Below are 18,730 nucleotides of genomic sequence, written 5' to 3' on the forward strand. Positions count from 1 at the left end.
AAATAAGGCTCTAACTATGTAGAGGTGCACGAGGTAATGTCCTGACAACTGCTACTGTTTAGGAGTCTAAAACTGATACATTTTTACTTACCTGTAACATTGTTACAACTGTTATTTTATAGTACAAAGCGACAGGAATCATGAGAGAAGCAGTGATTGGCTTCACGGTTTTTCCCACATCACAATTTTTTTTTTTTTACATAGCATACACATCATGATTCACGATATATCACTATGTTGAATATTATGAAACTTACCATAATGTGGACTTTAAACCGATTTTTTGACTATGTATTGATACGTTGCCTAGCCTTAATGTGCGTGTGCGTGCATGCACGCACTATGCAAAAATCAAATGCAAAACCCATGAAGCCAGCCAATGACTACACAGCTCCATCCTTATTTCAGGCATCGTGATATTTCAGTATATTGTGATGTTTAGCTGGTTATACATCACAATGTGGAAAACAAGATATCGCCCAGCCCTGTTCTGGAACTTACATGTAGGGTGAAATTTAATCGTACAAAGTGTTTATGGTCATACTTCTGGGTTTTTGTCTCCTAGTAGGATTTTCAGCCGCTGAGATTCAGATCGACCTGGAAATTTCTGAACGATAGGGGAGATAAACAGTAACCTGATATCCCCGTAAAGGTCGCAGTGTAACAGCACATGTGAAGCCGTTTCCACCTCCTTCAGACCACATGGGCAAACTCATTCAGCATAGGGTGTGCCCTCGTATCTGCCCTTTAATAAGGCAGATGGCAATACATCAAATCTAGTAAGGGTAAACGCCCGCCTATATTTTGCGATTTGTAGGTCCATCAAATATGGGGTTAGATTAAACCCTTTTCCATAATCTTGGATAGCTGGATATTTATCTATCTTGCTCATATGGTCCTGAAGCTCTACATCTCCTATTCGCTGGCTCACCATCATTTTAGCCTTTTCAAAGCCTGAGGCTATGAGTTCTTGTGAGGAAAGCCCCAGGCCCCTCAATTTTTCATAAAGCGACAATCTCCATTTAGACTGGAACGGGTCTAGTAAAAAAGTAAAAGATCTGACCCCTGGATAAGCCCCCCCTTTTTTAAGCCCATACATATACTGTAGTGCATATATGAGTACGTATATGTGTGTGGGTGTGGGTGTGGGTGTATATGTGTATTGTTTTTATGTATAATTTTACAACTTTTAACTGACACCATCATTCCCTTGTAAATTATTGTTGCCTTTTATTTTATTCCCCCCCCCTTTCTTCTGGTCTATGACCGTAATAAACTTATTCATTCATTCATATGGTCATAAGAACCCTCTATAGCTTCCAGCTGATTCATTCATTAATAGGTGACAGAAATAAAGGATTCTTGGATATTTCTCGGTTTGCAACATGACTGAAATGAAATGCAGCTGTGAAACAAGTGAACGCTTCCAGGGTTTTTTGTTGAGTTTGTAGTAGGGTAATTTGGGTATAAAATGGCTATACTGTACAAGAAGAGTTGTAGACTTTTCTCATCTCCCTTTAAGGAGATGAGCTCAAATATAGCAGCTTTGATCACATGATTCCCCTTCCTCAGTCTATAATAGGAAGGGCTTAAATGGCTGGACCTCTTTTAGCCTGGAAAAAGAGTCTTTGTAAGGTGACTTTGGCAGACGTGCAATGGGGACTGGGGATACAAGAATAATTTGCATTAGGGTGTCAGTGGATAGGCTGAGCTTGATATTTGCCACTGTTTTGTGAAGCCACGTACAGCAATAAACATTTTTCTTACTCTGCTTTTATTTGTGGCTCTTTATAGTTGGGAATCATAGTAGGTACATAGGAAATTAATTGAGTCAGATGATTTGTCCATCCCATTGGCCCACTCATGGGATTCCTTCCCAAGCTGGAGATTCAGGTATTGAATCAAGAACCTACTGTATTTCATGAAAGCATGTGCTTTTCTTTAAAAGCGTGCCCTTCCCTTTAAATGTGTTTTTGTGTAGTTGTAATTTCCTTGCTGCAAGAGATTACTGGTATATTAGTTTTCCACAATTCTGAGTTGCTTGTGTTAATAATTCCAGACATAAAAACATTAAACAGTCGCCAAACCTGGATAACTCTTCTTCAACACAAGGGAAACTTAACATACGTATTGACTGTTTTGTAAAGACGAGACCAAGCCATTGAAAAATCCAGAAATTCGGAAGACTTAATATTCTGATTGCACTGCAGTAGTCAGACTGCAATATTTTATCTTGAAAAAATCCCCTCCCGCCCGCCCACCACCACCACCACCACCACCAGCATGCCTTGGACTGCTGTGTAAAAGTGTTGAGTAATGTATTGGAAGTAAATTACATGCTCTGCTCTATCGGTCACAGACCTTTGTTATGCTGCTACTATGTGCACAGACTAATATGTGCTGCAAAACTAATGCCTTCTTGTGGTTTCATTTTTAAGTTACATTTCAACAATATGTTACTTTTGGGGAGAAAATTTATCAGAAAAGTATTGATGCTGATTAAAGGTCAATTTAAAAGGTTGGGTGATAAAATTGAAAACATAGTGAAGATGTGCTGAGCTTCAGGTGGCTGCTCAGGTGAACTGGACATTCTTCCCATCTATAGCAGTTATGTCACTCCCACTAGTGTGAACAGAACATATAGAAGTGCAATATCCCTAATAGCATGGAAAACCAATTGCAATTCCACTTACATCTTACACTGAAAGAAAGGTGATTATTAATTTTAGGAGCCACCTCTCTGGAAGCAGCTCTAAACAAATGTGTGTCAAGTCTGACAGATGTCAAACTTCAGTGTGCTTGGGAATGTAAATGTTGGCATATTAGTAATTTAAGCACTGGGGGTTATGGCCTGTTTTCAGATAAGTCATTAAAAATAGTGGTTGAATGATACATAACTGTTCATGCACTAAAGTTTGATGTAAATTTGAAAGCAGGTATGAACCATCTTAAACATACATTTTTCTCAATGCCATGTTAGCCTATTGCAGATTTAAACTAAGGGGGTAGATCAAGCAGTTCAGGTTTAAAAAGTAACCCTTAGTACAGACCAACTTACCTAAGCCATCTGGTGATCTTTCTTAGTGACTATGCATTAAATGACTGGGTGGTAGCCAACTAAACAGTTATGGTAGTGTAGGCAATTTTGGCTGTGCTACAAGACTCCACCCCCCCCCCCCGCTGCCACTAAATTTGTTCTGGGGTTCCCCAACCCTCAGGAGCAGATCTAGGGAGTGCATGGGGAAAGGAGATGAAGAGAAACTCTGTTTTGCTGGTTGCACTAGCTGAACTATTTAGTTGGATACCACCTGATGTGTCTTTTTTTTTTTTTTTAGAAAACCTAGTTCTTTATTGCCCTCCAAAGATTTCTTTCTTTCTTTCTTTCTTTCTTTTCTTTCTTTCTTTCTTTCTTTCCTTCCTTCCTTCCTTCCTTCCTTCCTTCCTTCCTTCCTTTCTGTTGTTGTTGTTGTTGTTGTTGTTGTTGTTGTTGTTGTTTAAATTAAGCAACAATGAAAATTCAAACCATATAATGCTCAGTTAGTCATGACCAACCTATATTTAAGAGTTCTCATTTATGTTACTGTTTAATATTAGAGAAACTCAACAGCCACAGGCAAGCATTATGGTTAACTTCACTATACATCAAAACTCTTTCATAGTGTAAACATAAAACTAACTGCTGGCTTTTCTCAAATGTGCTGATGCTTGATGTAGCCAGACCTTTGTAGAGCACTTATACTCCTTGTGATAACTCAGTGTGGTAGATGATTGTTTCCATTTTTAAAACTCAGACTTGTAGTTTTCTAAGACCACCAATATGTTTATATTTCTTGGAACATGGAAGGGGGGCCCAAATTTAAGGCCTTGTCTACTAGGCCACTCTGACTCTTCCTACAACATCTGTGTGTGATATTATCTATTTATTTGATGTAATTATATCCACTCTTTCCCCAAGTTTATGATATATTGCTCAGCTGGTAGCTGAGATAAAGGTTCAATCTTCATTTTATTTTAGACAGTCCCCCCCCCCCCCACTTTTAGACTGTATCACTTTTAGATTTGTATCCAAATAGGATCACAGGGTTTTTCCTAATACAGCCATAAGACAATAAAACATCAACTTTAATTGTTTTACTGGTATTTAATTGTTTTACTGGTGTATGGGATGTTAGGGGAGGGGGTAGTACCTCTGGTGGGGACACTGCTCCTTCGGAGTAGTTCGTCAACTTTTGGTCCCCACAATGCACTCAGCTATGCATGCAAATACAGGTTGTGGCAGATTGGGTGGATGAGACAAATAGTGTGTCCCTCTGTCAAGAAGGCGGTAGCTGCATTTGCTGTACAGGGAAGTGAGGGACAGATGGGGTTTGTCAACCTGGAAAGGTAGCCAATCTAGGAGAAGGGAAACACTGATCCTAAACAGCAGCTGCCTTGTCTTTGGGAGAAGAAAAGGCCAAGGAGCAAACCCTACGCAAATACAGAGTGGGGTCCTTAAGACTGTTGTATGGCACCTTGTACACCTCCTTCTGGCAACTCCTGCAGCCAAATACCATGATCATGAAGGTGAATGCATTACAGTGGTACCCCGCAAGACGAACGCCTCGCGAGATGAAAAACTCGCAAAACGAAAGGTTTTTTCGTTTTTGAGTTGCCTCGCAAGACGAATTTCCCTATGGGCTTGCTTCGCAAAACGAAGCTTGCCCCGGGGACAGCGGGTCTTCTCTTTTGAAGCAAGGGGCGGCGGGGAGATCACTTCTCCTGGTGCTCCGAAGCCGGGCGGGGGGGGGGAGGGAACACCTGCCCCCACCGCCCCGCTTCGGAACGCTGCTGCGAAGCTGGGCGGGGGGGGGGGCGGGAACACCTGCCCCCGCCGCCGGGCTCCGGAGCGCTGCTGCGAAGCCGGGCGGGGGGGGGGGGGCGGGAACACCTTCTGAAGGTGGGCGGGGGGCGAAAGTCTTTGTCTCCCCTGCCTGCCTTCCCAGGGGCTTTTAAATCGCCCCGGACAGCGGAGAAGTCCTCCGCTGTCCCGGGGCGATTTTAAAATGCCACCCGCCAGCATTTTAAGATCGCCCGAACAGCGGAGAAGTCCTCCGCTGTCCCGGGGTTTTTTTAAATGCTGGGGGTGGGAAGAAAAGCCCTTGTTCCCCCCCCCCTCAGCCTTCAGAAGAGGTCCGGGGACAGTCCGGGGTCTGAAGGCGGTTTCCCTAGGAACGCATTAATTGATTTTCAATGCATTCCTATGGGAAACCGTGCATCGCAGGACGAAAAACTCGCAAGACGAAGAGACTTGCGGAACGAATTAATTTCGTCTTGCGAGGCACCACTGTATTGTCTTTCCAGTTCAGTCAACAAGAATAAGGACAAAGCTCCAATGGCAGTTCAGCTTTTAAAGACCCATCCTACTCCTGACAAAGGAAAGCCCTGTTTCTCACTTTTGGCTAGTCAGGTTCCCTCTGTGCTGGATGAAGATAAGAACATGGTCTGCAGTAATACATCTGCCCATGCTAGGCTTCTTATGGATGTGCAGTGGGATGGGCTAGTGAGTGATTAAGTTTCCCTCTGCGTTCATACTACACATGAGCTGAAAGAGCATAGGACTCAAATTTATGCATTAGGAAATGTGTACTGTATTGTGAAGTGGCTGTTTTTCAATGGAAAACAATTGAATAGTTGACTTTAACAGATGTACTGTTATGGAGGGGAATGATCATTCCTATAAAATGTGTTTTCAAGTGAAGAGCATTGTTTGTGTACAAAAAATAATAATACAGCTTACTGAAAGGTGGGTGAAGGAATGATGGTGCCCAAATTTTGCTACTGCAGAAACCTTTTTGTGCACCTTACCCTACTCTGCTCTGGACTCCACTGTTTTCTTGTGGGGGGTTGTTTGTGAGGTGTGCGTGCACGTGAAGAGTTTGGCAAAATGGGTGGGTGGAGAGCCAATCAAGTAAAAAATTGGGTTCCTAGATAAGAGGTATCATGTCCCAGCTTATTGCTTAGATGACTTACTGTATGTGAACTTAAAGGTCATTGCAACTTTTCTTGAAGCCTTTCAGTTCAGCTACTAAAGTCAGACAAGGTTAATGGGAATTAGTACAGCCATATATAGCCTCTTAAATTCTACAAGAAGATTTACTTGCTTGCCACCAATATCTGCTGCTGCTATACTTGAAATTTTGGGCACTTGTTTTTTTTATATATAATCACTTCAAGAAGCTATATTTGGATTATTGTCTTCTTTTCCCTACCATTGAAATATTTCAAGTAATTTAGCAGTGTGTGCAGTAAATTGGCAACTGTGTGAGAAATTGGTTATAGTTTATATAAGCTTTCCTTGGCAAGGATGAGTATTGTATATATTTTCACAAATGTTTTGGTCTTCAGTTTTCAGTTGACCAAAGAAATGGTGATGGAGAAGCCAAGTCCCCTGCTGGTTGGGCGGGAGTTTGTAAGACAGTATTATATTCTGCTGAACCAAGCACCAGACTTCTTGCACAGGTAAAGTCTCCTATTTGAATTAATTAAAATAATATTTCAGAATCAGGGGCACTGTTGTACAGAAATACTGGCTCCTCTTCACAAGTTTAATTTGCCAAAAACAAAACAAAAATTATGGGTGCAATGTAGAATTTGCAGATAAACTTCTACATCTCTTCCATTCTGTCTCCTCCCTGCAGTTTAAATTTGAGCCAGAGTTGTATATGCTCCAGGACCAGATTCCCTCTTCTATCACCACTGTGAAGTAATAAGTTGATATTCATTGTTAGTAATATTTAGAAAAGACTCATTGAAATCAGTGGTCTTGAGCCTATTGATCTCATTGAGTCTTCTCTGAATATGATTTAGTTGGATATTGCCTATAATCTTCTTGTTTTAACATTCTTCTTGTCACTCACTATTCTTGCATTGCCCTAAAATAGTAATAATAAAACTTCATACAAAAGTAGTTTCCAGGTTGGTTTCTTCCATGGAAGTTGTAGCTCCTGGAGGATCAGCAAAACCTCAGTCTCATCTTCCCCTATAACCCAGCCTCCGGGCAAATAAAATGCAAATATAAGGAGATAAGACATGCATAGGCAAACTCAGCCCTCCAGATGTTTTGGGACAACTATCATTCCTAGCTAACAGGACCAGTGGTCAGGGATGATGGGAGTTGTAGTCCCAAAACATCTGGAGGGCCGAGTTTGCCTATGCCTGAGATGAGAGTTCCTTGCAAAGACCACATCAGGCTACAGGCAATATGTGGACTGCATCATCTTAATTTATTGAACAGTGAACTACACAAAAAGCAGAGCTCTTTTCTGCATACAGTAGAGCTCTTATCCAAACAGCAAGGGGCTTCTAATGTGAAAGGACTGCTTAACAAAATAAGGCAAATTTAGCAATCTGTGAAAACCTGGTTTTTTATTTAATATTTGTATTTCACTTTTCCAACAACAAATGTTGAGCTCAAAGTGGCTCACATTAATCACAATAACATTTTTTAAAACTCCAAACATTGCATTCCTTATAATATCAAACACAATAGCTTATAAATGAAGCAAACAACAGCAACAAATTAATCAAAACAATACAATTCAATAAGCAAGTCATAATAGCTCATTGTTGCCACGGTGCTTCACAATCACATGGAACCTTACTCCAGAACAGCAACCAACAGGGCACAGCAAGTCCATTTGTTATCAAACGCATTGTTTTGCAATATTGCAGTGGATGGAAGCCTAAGTGACTATGCGAACTATAGACACTTGCATGGAACTATACATTGAGAAAACCATGTGGGGTAGGTGGGCAAGGTTGTTGAGTGGTGGTCAGCTTCAGATGTGCTTGGAGGAAAAGGATTATCTGGCCTCATTTCAATCTGGCTTTGGGCCTAAAATCAGAACTGAAAGAACCTTGAGGCACAGGCTGATGACCTTTACCAGAGAAGAGGCATCAGAGGACTGCTACTCAACTCCTTAGCAGTTGACTGTAGTATATACTGCAGGGTTTCATCTTGTCCCCCATGCTTTTTAACATCAGTATTATGGTCACCAGTAGTGATTGGGAGCTGAGTGCCACCAGTATGTAGACTGTTACCTGCAGGGAACTTCTGGTTACCAGTGGTGGTCAGGTAATCATGATAAAGTTGGGATTGTGTTCCTTGGAGACAGACAGTTAAAAGACTTGTTATTGAAAACGAGCAGCTGCAGAAACTGGTTTGATAACTTCCATCAGCCCACATCGAAACAAAAGATTGCTTACGCCTAAAGTCAACAATATGGCTAACATTTTAGTGCTGCAAAGGACCATGTGATGGAATTGTACATTGATGAAATGGATGTAAATTGCTCTTTCACAGGTTCTATGGAAAGAATTCTTCTTATGTCCACGGTGGCTTGGATTCGAATGGAAAACCAGCTGATGCAGTCCACGGGCAGTCTGTAAGCATTTGCAAAATCGTTTTATGATTGACTGAGGCACAGTCAAGATGCAGTGCAAAGTGAGGAAAAATACCTTCAAATTAGAAAGTAGAATTTGAGGAGGTGGGAAACTAGCATCAGATTTCTGTGCCAGCTATGTGAATTCTTAGTCCTTAGGTATTCAGTGAATGGACTTTGATTGAAGTAGATATTTGCTAGATTTCTATAGGTCATGTATTTTCAGGTAAGGTGGCATGAGTCTTTAAGAATGGATGCTGGAATGTATATGTTGGTTAGCTTAATATGTGCCCCAGGAAAACTGGTGGAAAGTTTTGTTGCAGATAGGATAATCAAGCATATAGAAGTACAAACCTTGCTGAAGTGGGAGACAGCATGGCTTCTGCAACAGCAGGTCGATGGCCCTTGTGGTCTATTCCAATTCTATGATTCTAGGTCCTGTCTCATGAACCTATTAGAGTTCTCTGAGAGTGTCAACAAACTTATAGAGGTGATCCAGTTGTTATTGTGTACTATGACTTTCAAAAAGCTTTGGACGAGGTACCTTACCAAAGACTCATGAGTAAGCTTAGCAGTCATAGAATGGGAGGTCATCATAGATAGTTCGATGAAGATGTCGACCCAGTGTGCAGTGGCTGTGAAAAAGGCAAATTCCATGCTAGGTATAATCAGAAAAGGAATTGAAAGTAAAACTGCCATGATACAAATCTATGGTGCAACTACATTTGGAATGCTGTGTCACCTCACCTCAAAAAGAATATTGTAGGGTTGGAAAAGATTCAGAAGAGGGCAACCAAAATGATCAAGGGGATGGAGCAACTTCCCTGTGAAGAAAGGTTGAAGCTTTTGGGACTTCTTAGTTTAGAGAAAATGCGAGTAAGGAGTGATGCGGCATGGAGAAAGTCGATAGAGAAAAGTTTTTTCTTCTTCATAACACTAGAACTTGAGGACATTTAATGAAGCTGAATGTTGAAAGAGGGCAGATAAAAGAAAGTACTTCTTCATGCAGTGCATAGTTAAACTATGGGACTCGCTCCTACAGAAGCCGATGATAGCCACCTCCTTTTTTTAAAAAAATGATATTTATTAGGAGTTTAAAAGTTACAGAAAGAGAAAAAGAACAATGGAAAATTAAACAAAACAAAACAATACCTTACAATACATTAAAAACAAAAACAAAAAACAATACAGGAAAATGAAAAAAAACAGAACAAAAACATTTAAAAACACATCCAACCTTTCCATGTCTTTACCTTTCATATACTTGTTTCATCGACCTCCTCACACCTCCCTTTTTTGTATTCTAGTTCAATTAGCTATTTCAGCAAGTCCTTTCCATCTTTCTGGATGTGAGGGCGATCTGGCTGCGACATCTGTCACCCCATTGATCGCCAGGGTTGATTCGGCTGATCTGGCTGGCTAGGCGGGTGTCCCCTTCCTCCCTCACCGCTCCATGTGCGTCCCTCTCGAAGCTGCGCACTCGGTGGAAGAGGACGACCATCCCAGATAGAAGGAGTGTACCGTTCTTCGGTCAAGGGTATACGATAGCTGCACTCCCCTGCTAGAACCTACAAACAAGCTCAAGATAGCCTCCTACTTGGATGGCTTTAAAAGAGGATTAGACCTAAAAGAGAGGTCTGTCAATGGCTTTTAGCCATGAAGGCTATGCTCCGCTTCCTGTTTGGCCACTGTGAGAACAGGATGCTAGTGTACACGGGCCATTGGCCTGATCTAGCAGGCTCTTCTTATGTTCTTAATTATTAAGTCCCTTTTTAAATGAAGAAAGCTTTCATAAAATAGAAGGCTGTTGTAGGAAAGGCAAGACTTCAGTTAAGTCAGACTGCAGGTAGTCTGGGCCTATTAATGTTTCAGGTTTTTGGTTTTTTTAAATTCTTTGCAGTACTAAACTCATAACACTTCTAGTTCATCTCTGCTTGAATCCTTAAAGTAGCTCATACATATTTCAATATGATTTCTGTAGGATATCCACAAGAAGGTCTTGTCACTGAATTTTAAGGATTGCCGCACGAAGATCCACCACGTGGACGCTCATGCTACTCTGAATGATGGTGTTGTTGTACAGGTCATGGGTGAGCTCTCCAATAACACACAGCCAATGCGGAGATTCATGCAGACTTTTGTCCTTGCTCCTGAGGTATGTAGCCTGTGGGAATCTTAGTCTGTGAACCAGTATGCCCAACATCAGTGTGTGACTTTATATCAGTGCAGTGGGATTGGGGATGCCAGGAAGGTTCAGTTGGCTCCCCTCTGTCATTGGCTGCAGAACTTCTTTACTTTAGTCATTAACAACTGTGATGCACTTGTGTTTGGATATGTGGCTCTGCCAGAATAAGCCTAGCATTTGTGTATGTGTTAAGTCCTTTTTCTGTTCTTGTTGCATACCATAGACAAAGGGATAATTATCAGCATTCATGACTGAAAAGCACTATTTGTCATAAGGCCTGGTTCCAGTAATTTATAAATAAGAAATCTCTAAATGTCTGAGTGTGACGGCTCCTTAAATTTTTGCTGGCTTTGGTAGACTCATTGTCTTAATCCTGACGTCTCACTGTTTAGTTGGCTGTGTTAGTTACTAAAAGTCTCTGCTTCCATGATAATCCTTTATCATGATGTATATAAATTTAGTAAATCATAATAAATAAATTATGCATTAAAAGCTATTAAGTTTTTGTTTTTAAAAATGTTTTTTAGCTTTCTTCTGATCATTGACACTTTGAATGAATGCTTTTTAGTTGAGTAGAGCGTACTTCTGATATGGTTCAGGAAGTAATGTTTATGTAACAATTGAAGTGTCCCTCTATATTTGTAGCATAGTGCAAGTAGGTAAAGCAGGGTTAGATTGTTTCAAACATAAGCAAAATGGGTTTGTGCTGCCAGATTAAACATGAACACCGTGTTCATAGTACACTGGTACTGAATGCAGTAGACTAAACTTCCTTTTCTCCTTGTGTCGTCTTCAGGGTTCTGTTGCGAACAAGTTTTATGTCCATAATGACATATTCCGTTACCAGGATGAAGTTTTTGGTGATTTAGATGCTGAACCTCCAGAGGGTAAGTACCAAGACTGTCAATGTGTTTTCCTCCTAAATTAGTTCTCTGTGATGAAAAAATGATAACACGATTTGCCCAGTCAAATTCAAGTTGCTTACAAATAATAAACTTAGTATTATTAATATATTTATATCCCACCTTTCCCCCAGACATCAGAACATGCTAAAACCTTAATAGCAACAGTAAAACTTGGTGCTAAAACTAATAGCAACAGTAAAACTTGGTGTTAAAACTTGAGCCAGCCAAATTTTATTTACATCTATATAAGAGTTTTTAAAGTTACCAAATGTAGGAATTTGATCTTGGTCAATAACTGATGAAGACCAGTCTTGAGAAGTTTCACTGCCATTTTTATGTAATTTCAATCCCATCTATAAACTGTCACTCGCCTTATCTAAGATGGCTCCTGGTGTGAGCGTTATATGAAGAGACTGTTAAGTAGTATGGCAAAACAGAAGAAAAAATAGTGAACATGTCACTGGAGGTATGGCCTTTGCTGGTCATGGTTTAGGTTTACTACTGGGATTCACTACTCTCTTCAGCATTTCAATCTCCTGTAATTGCCATGCCAAGACATAGAAGCAGATTTGCTGGTTAAGGGGCTAAAACCAGCTCTTAACTTTAGCAGCTGTCATTCATACCTTTTGTAACCCTGTGCTTTGTACTTACTTGAAGTTTAGAAGCTTAAGTCAAAACCATGCCTATGAAATACGTGTTGAGCATTGATCAGCTGTTTGTGCAATGATGTGAACAACTAGATTATTCGCATTCTACTGTTGGTTATGTATATATTTGGTTGCGTACTCTGTTTTATAATGTACCTGGCCTGGTATTAGCATTGTTGGAGGGGGGCAGGCTATAAATCTTAAATATTTAATTAAAATAATGTCAAGGTAAGGGGATATTTCAGCTAACAAAAATCAAATTTCCCCATGCCTAATATGTAAAACACTGAGTATATTTGCAAGTGGCTGACCAGGAATGCAGAGTTTGTCTCTCCTATGCTCCTTGCTAGCGAGCAGGAGCAACGAATCAAAATTCTTGGCCTAGTGTTAATGTCCAGATTGGGGGCTGCGGTTTGTTCCACTCCAAACCCAATCTGAAGCCAAGGTTTGTTCTTGGCTTAGCAGTCATAATTTGTTTGATTGAAACAAGCAACAGTCTCCAGTTTTGACAAAACATGAAGGTAAGCATTGTGGTGTGCTAGTGATGTCCTGTTTGCTAGTGAAGAGGAGCGAGATAGAAGCAGTTTGCATGTTCATGGTCAACCATTAGCACGGCTTACTATAACATGAGAATGCAGCCACTGTGTGTACATTCTGACTGCAATGTGGAAATTTGTCCTGTACTTGATCGGTGTAGAATCTATTTTTTTTTTTACCTCACCAGAATCTGAAGAGGAAGCAGAGGAACCTGAGGATAGGCAACAGACTCCTGAGGCAGTTGCTGATGATTCAGCAGCCTACTATGAGCAGTCTGTCAGGTAACTCAGACACAGTTGCAATCATATCTATGCCACTGCTTCTAACCAGTTTGCCTATAATTGCTGGCTGAAATGTAGGAAGGAGACCCATATTCTGTAGAATACTAATTTTTCAGACTAAACCTAATCTCATTTCTGTTTTATAATGGTCTCCTTCAGAATCAGTACTGACTTTACTGCAAAAAAAAATTTTTAGGGCCTGATCTCAAGACTGTTGTTCTAACAAGTGTCCATCAATATACTCAACAATGCTGCAGTCTTTTTGCATAACTAAAAGTCCACCAGGCCTTTCTTAAAATTTACTGAGGTGGGAGCATTGAAGTTCAGATTTCTAGGGGAGTGTGTGTGTGAGAGAGAGGACATGAATGAGTATAATCCATACTGATTAAAAAGGGAACATTGCTGACTTAACAAAGCATTGTTGCATGAGGGTTCAGATTGGATGGATGTTTGTTTGTAACCCTGGTACTGAAATAGCACAATATTGGGATTCCATTTATGGTCCTGGTGCTTGAGCTCTGCAAATGCATTGCTACCGTAATGAAAATATTTTTCCACCAACAGCAATGACTTGGAGGAACATTTGGAGGAACCAGTTGCAGAGCCGGAACAAGAAGTTGAACCTGAACCTGAACAGGAGCCTGAACCAGAGGCTCAGGAAGAAAAAACTGAGCCAGCGCTGGAGGAAGCAGCACCTGAAGAGACTGTAGAGAAGAGTCCTTCTCCAGTCCCTGTGGACCCTGCTCCTGTAGTGCAAGAGGACTCAAGGGTAACATGCATGATTTTAATGATATCCCCTTTCACATTTACTTGTGTGTATTTTTAAGTTTGAAGTGAGAAAGATTACAAGAGCTGTCAAGATGTTCAAGATAATTCCTGTGTACTTACATTTGGTTGAAGAAAAAGCAGTTGTATCTTAGCAGAAAGTCAGTGGCCGCTATCTTGATAACAAGAAGGCAATTGTTCGGATTGCACTGTAGTTGCCAAGTTGTAGAGCTTCAGTCTTTACAGCATTCCCTATATCACATTGTAGCATAAGAATTGTGTAAGTCCAAAAAACCTCTCTATTTTTGTTCCCCATAACTGTTCTAAGTAGTATCTGGAAGAATACTTTTTGTCTATTGGGTATCTTGCTGGCAAAAAGAGCCTGACAATAGCAGCCATTCATAAATTGTGTAGGTTTAGCCATTTGTTAGACCTTTAGGACAGTTTGTAAGGCACACCTTAAGTTTGCATTCCAGATATTGAAAGGAACCTTAATTTCCAAGGATTAAATACTATTTATATAAAGGCTCTCTATAAATAGCCTTTCTGCTTTCTTGATTTTATTTTTGTACATTTCTAATATATTTTTGTGTGAGTTCAGTTTATAAATATTTTAAAGACATAAAAATGAATGGGCAATCTTTTTTTCTTCTAGTAGCCACAGGCTGTGGGCTTTTGGGGGTCTTTGTGCTCCAGCTACCCACGGATATGGGGTTTTCCTTAGCATGCTAAACAGCATGGCTGGGGGAGTGCGGTTTTCAAGGATAGAAACACATCAGGGATATCCCTCATGGACATAATCACACTCCCCCAGGCCACCAAACACCCTTTTGGGCTTAGAAAAGTGCAGTTTCCGAAGGTAGAAAGGCATGCAGGGAGAGCCATCCCGTGAAAGCAGTGCTCCCCTCAGCCTACCATGCAAGTGAGGAGCACAACTAAATTTGGTGGCATGAATTTGATTGGGGGGGGGGTTGCAGTTTTGGCAGTCACAGCAAAATCTACCGAAAGCCTCTAAGCAAGGTGCAGTCTGCCCACATGCTGTCTCTAACATAAACATTTGTGGCTGTAGAATTATTTGAAGAAAGATGTCAAAATTTGTACATGTCCAAGAAACTTTGTAATTTTGAAGAGCACAGATACCTGGTGTTACTCAGAAATAATGAAATCTTGTTTGTTCCTGTTAGACATCTTCATGGGCATCTGTAACCAGTAAGAATCTCCCACCTAGTGGAGCTGTTCCAGTATCAGGCATACCACCTCACGTTGTCAAATTGCCTGCATCACAGGTAAAAATATACCAGCCAACTAATGAACTTGAACCAGGATCAACAACTGTCAGGTTAATTGCAAATCGATAGTATTTCAAGAAGTAGAGCATTATTTTTACTTTTTATGACATGCTCGTTTTTTGTTTTTCTCTGCAAAAGCATCCTTTTCAGGGGAAATTTTCTTGCTTGGCATATGATTTCAAGTGAAAGGGCCGATAAATCTTCCTCTATTCTGGCATTTGAACTTGTGTTTTTCCTTTTCCTTGGGGTTCCCAGGTTTAGAATGGTTAGGGTATGAGGATGTTGACAAAGCTTGACTTAGATCAGGGGTCAGCAAACTTTTTCAGCAGGGGGGCCAGTCCACTGTCCCTCAGACCTTGGTGGGGGGCCGGACTATATTTTGAAAAATAAATAAATGAACAAATTCCTATGCCCCACAAATAACCCAGAGATGCATTTTAAACAAAAGGACACATTCTACTTATATAAAAACACACTGATTCCTGGACTGTCTGTGGGTCGGATTTAGAAGGCAATTGGGCTGAATCTGGCCCACGGGCCTTAGTTTGCCTACCCATGACTTAGATGCATTACATTTGTGCTGGTACATTTTTGCAGCCCCGTCCTGAATCAAAGCCTGAATCCCAGACTCCACCTCAGAGACCTCAGCGAGACCAGAGGGTGAGAGAACAACGGACAAATATCCCACCACAAAGAGGCCCTAGACCAAGTAAGAAATTTGGTGTACTTGGTAATAACAATATAGCTACTAAAGCAGCGCTTACTGTTGGAACAGATAAAGTCAACTCTTGTGGTGATACCCAAAGATGTTAAACTAAAGACAATAAGAGTATGTCATAAGAGTTGGAAAGAATTTGGGAATAAATTAAACCAGATGCTTTCAAAATCTGAAGTACCACAATTTAATCTTAAAGTCCAAATGTTTTTTTTTTTCTGACTGACGGTCGAATAAAGAAGTGATTGATTGAATCTTAAAGTGGACACTTCAGTCTGCTTACAGGCTTATGAATGGGAGCACCAAGTCACTCATTTCTTGTGTTTTATTTGAAGCTTTATTGTCTATTGACTTCTGTCATTATTCCAGTAGGCAAAGCTTATGATGGTGTTTATAGAAAGCAAAAGATGATGAATGATTTATGTCTATCTTTTTTAATTTAAGTGCGGGAAGGAGAGCCAGGTGACATGGAAACTAGGCGTATTGTGAGGTACCCAGACAGCCACCAGCTGTTTGTTGGGAATCTCCCTCATGATGTGGATAAGGCAGAACTAAAGGATTTCTTCCAACGTAAGTCTTGAATATTGCTTGCCTAGTGGTGGGGCTTCAGGGTTGTGTCTAAAAGTACATGCCTATTTCTACAGAACAGTCTAATGTGTGATCAAAGAAATTGGAAATTCTTTTGCAGGTTATGGGAATGTTGTGGAACTCCGTATCAACAGTGGAGGAAAGCTCCCTAATTTTGGATTTGTGGTGTTTGACGATCCAGAGCCCGTTCAGAAGATCCTTGCCAATAGGGTACATTAAATGATATTTAAATGATAAAGGTTATACTGGGGTGTATTAAAAACTGATGTTTTGAAATAAAGCAAACACAAAAAACCGAAGCTGAAGTGGGAATAGATAGACAAAGCTGTTGGTGCTCTTGGCTAGATTACAATATTAATTTGCAGTTATAGTTAAAAATAATGGCCTACACAACAGTTAAAAACTATCCTTGCCAAATATGGGTGGGGTGGGAGGTTGAAAGAATTCACAACCTGAGTAAACAAAGACATTGGATTTTGGGAGATCAGGATCTTATTTTTCTGCAATGTCTGTTGCATGCAATAATTCACTTCAATGTATTATTGTACGTATTTAGTACTTTCTTACCTGTTTGTTGATTCCACTTTACCACTTTTTCTCTTCCAGCCGATCATGTTCAGAGGAGAAGTGCGTTTAAATGTGGAAGAGAAAAAAACGCGAGCAGCCAGGGAGGGTGATCGCCGAGACAACAGACCCCGTGGGCCTGGTGGCCCCCGTGGGGGGCTGGGAGGTGGGATCCGAGGGCCTCCACGTGGAGGAATGTCTCAGAAACCAGGATTTGGCACTGGAAGGGGCATCGGGCAACGCCAGTGATTAATGGATGACATGATGAGACAAACCCTTCTTCCTGCAGATTTGTGAATTTCAGCCTTGGGTATCTTGGAATGTGGCCCTACCCTGTTATAGACTGCTACGTTTGATACTATTTTGGCCCATTTTGTTTGTGTTTGGTTTCGTGATTTTTTTTTCTAGTCTTTGTCCCAGATTCCAGCTTTGTGGAACAATATTTCGGGAAAAAGTGGATTTTTTTAAAAAAAGAAAAGAACTGAATCCTTGCTTGCTGCAAACATGTGGACTGGATTTTTTTTTGTACCTGTTGTTTTTCCTAATGGAATGTGTGGCGCTTTTTTTCCCTCCTTACTGAAATGGGGTGCGCTTCAGTCAGTGGAATTAACCTTTTCAGCTGCATGTGTTCAGGAGCCTATAGGGAAAACTAGTACGTGACAAACGTTTCAAGGGCAGGGAAATCCGTCACCCCTTTGGGGGGGTGGGGTCACATGACCTGTTGGACCTGGGTCTGGAGATGTTGCCGCTTGAAAATTGACATTACCCTTTCTCTGTGGCGCTGTAAAAGTGGAATAAAGGGTATCAATAGAATGCTCTCTTTTGGTACATGATCACGAAAAGGAATTCTCACTACTGTTTTACCACTTACAAGGATTGCGGGATAGGTTTTAAATGTCTAGAACTTGACTCTTTAAAATGCTGTTCCTGAACTTGTGATTTTTTTTTTATTGAAATAGGGAAGTTTTTTTCATGTTTAGTTTGTATTTGTATTAAAACGAAAACAAAATTGTTGTGCCTTCTATTTATCTCTCATTCCAGTCTTGGCAAATTGTTAAAAAAAATAAAAAAGTCTAGATTTGCTTTATCCAGTTTTTGGAGTATGTTGAAGTCTTTCAAGAGATCTGTTTGTCCTTCATGTCTCCTCATGGGTATATATGTTTTCTAGAGTTGCACGTTTTGTTTTTTAATAGCCTCATGGAATTCTGTAACATTTTATAATACTTTCTGAGGACTTCCCAACTATGTATTGATACTGTCATTAGCTCTGAAGCGAGTGCCTTCCATATGTGACTATGGGAAACGACACCCTAAATCTTTACAGTGCGTTATTTTTACAGTATGCACATATGCAGTATATGTAGTATGTTGCGATGATGTTACTCATCATTGGCTTTAAAATGCCATTCAAATAAGGGTGAAATGATTAAACCCTGGTTCTGATGATAACCTTTATCACTGTGATATATTCATGGTATTGCATAAGCTAAGACATCTGTTTTTGTTGAATGTATATACAGAATAAAATAAAATGCAGAAACATCATTGCAGCTGTTGGAGTTGCTGATGGTCTTGTGCACAATTTAACGAGAACAAGGCAACGTGCAAGGCATCTAGATGAATAACTGGGGTTCCCAGTTTAGAAGCACTCTGGCTGTGATGTCGGTAGGAATTGGGTCAGTGTTGTGGGCCACAATTTTAAATTGCATTTAATCCAAACTTGCCTATTTCACACAAATATGATGGCACAGTTGTGGTGTGCTGCAGTTGAATTATGCAGTGTTTGCATTCTGCAATTGATAATGTGAAGAAATGCCAAACCTCAGAAGACTTT

At 40.5% G+C, this 18,730-nt stretch overlaps 1 protein-coding gene across 2 annotated transcripts in view; it reads left to right on the forward strand.

Annotated features, from left to right (window-relative positions):
• G3BP1 (G3BP stress granule assembly factor 1) overlaps positions 1-17,983 on the forward strand; it is a 29,479-nt gene extending 11,496 nt beyond the window's left edge. Inside the window, exons 2-12 of one of the 2 annotated variants that reach the window (XM_082211800.1) lie at positions 6,385-6,498; positions 8,342-8,423; positions 10,402-10,575; positions 11,402-11,492; positions 12,882-12,975; positions 13,540-13,744; positions 14,925-15,026; positions 15,627-15,738; positions 16,189-16,314; positions 16,412-16,542; positions 16,939-17,983. In XM_082211800.1, coding sequence (XP_082067926.1) covers positions 6,404-6,498; positions 8,342-8,423; positions 10,402-10,575; positions 11,402-11,492; positions 12,882-12,975; positions 13,540-13,744; positions 14,925-15,026; positions 15,627-15,738; positions 16,189-16,314; positions 16,412-16,542; positions 16,939-17,145 — 1,419 coding nt within the window. In that variant the 5' untranslated portion in view covers positions 6,385-6,403 and the 3' untranslated portion in view covers positions 17,146-17,983. The remainder of the gene's footprint in view (positions 1-6,384; positions 6,499-8,341; positions 8,424-10,401; positions 10,576-11,401; positions 11,493-12,881; positions 12,976-13,539; positions 13,745-14,924; positions 15,027-15,626; positions 15,739-16,188; positions 16,315-16,411; positions 16,543-16,938) is intronic. The other variant, XM_082211801.1, reaches the window with a different exon arrangement.
• Positions 17,984-18,730: the final 747 nt, after the last annotated feature.

Source organism: Podarcis vaucheri, assembly GCF_965113315.1.
Source record: "Podarcis vaucheri genome assembly, chromosome: 2".
Taxonomy (NCBI): domain Eukaryota; kingdom Metazoa; phylum Chordata; class Lepidosauria; order Squamata; family Lacertidae; genus Podarcis; species Podarcis vaucheri.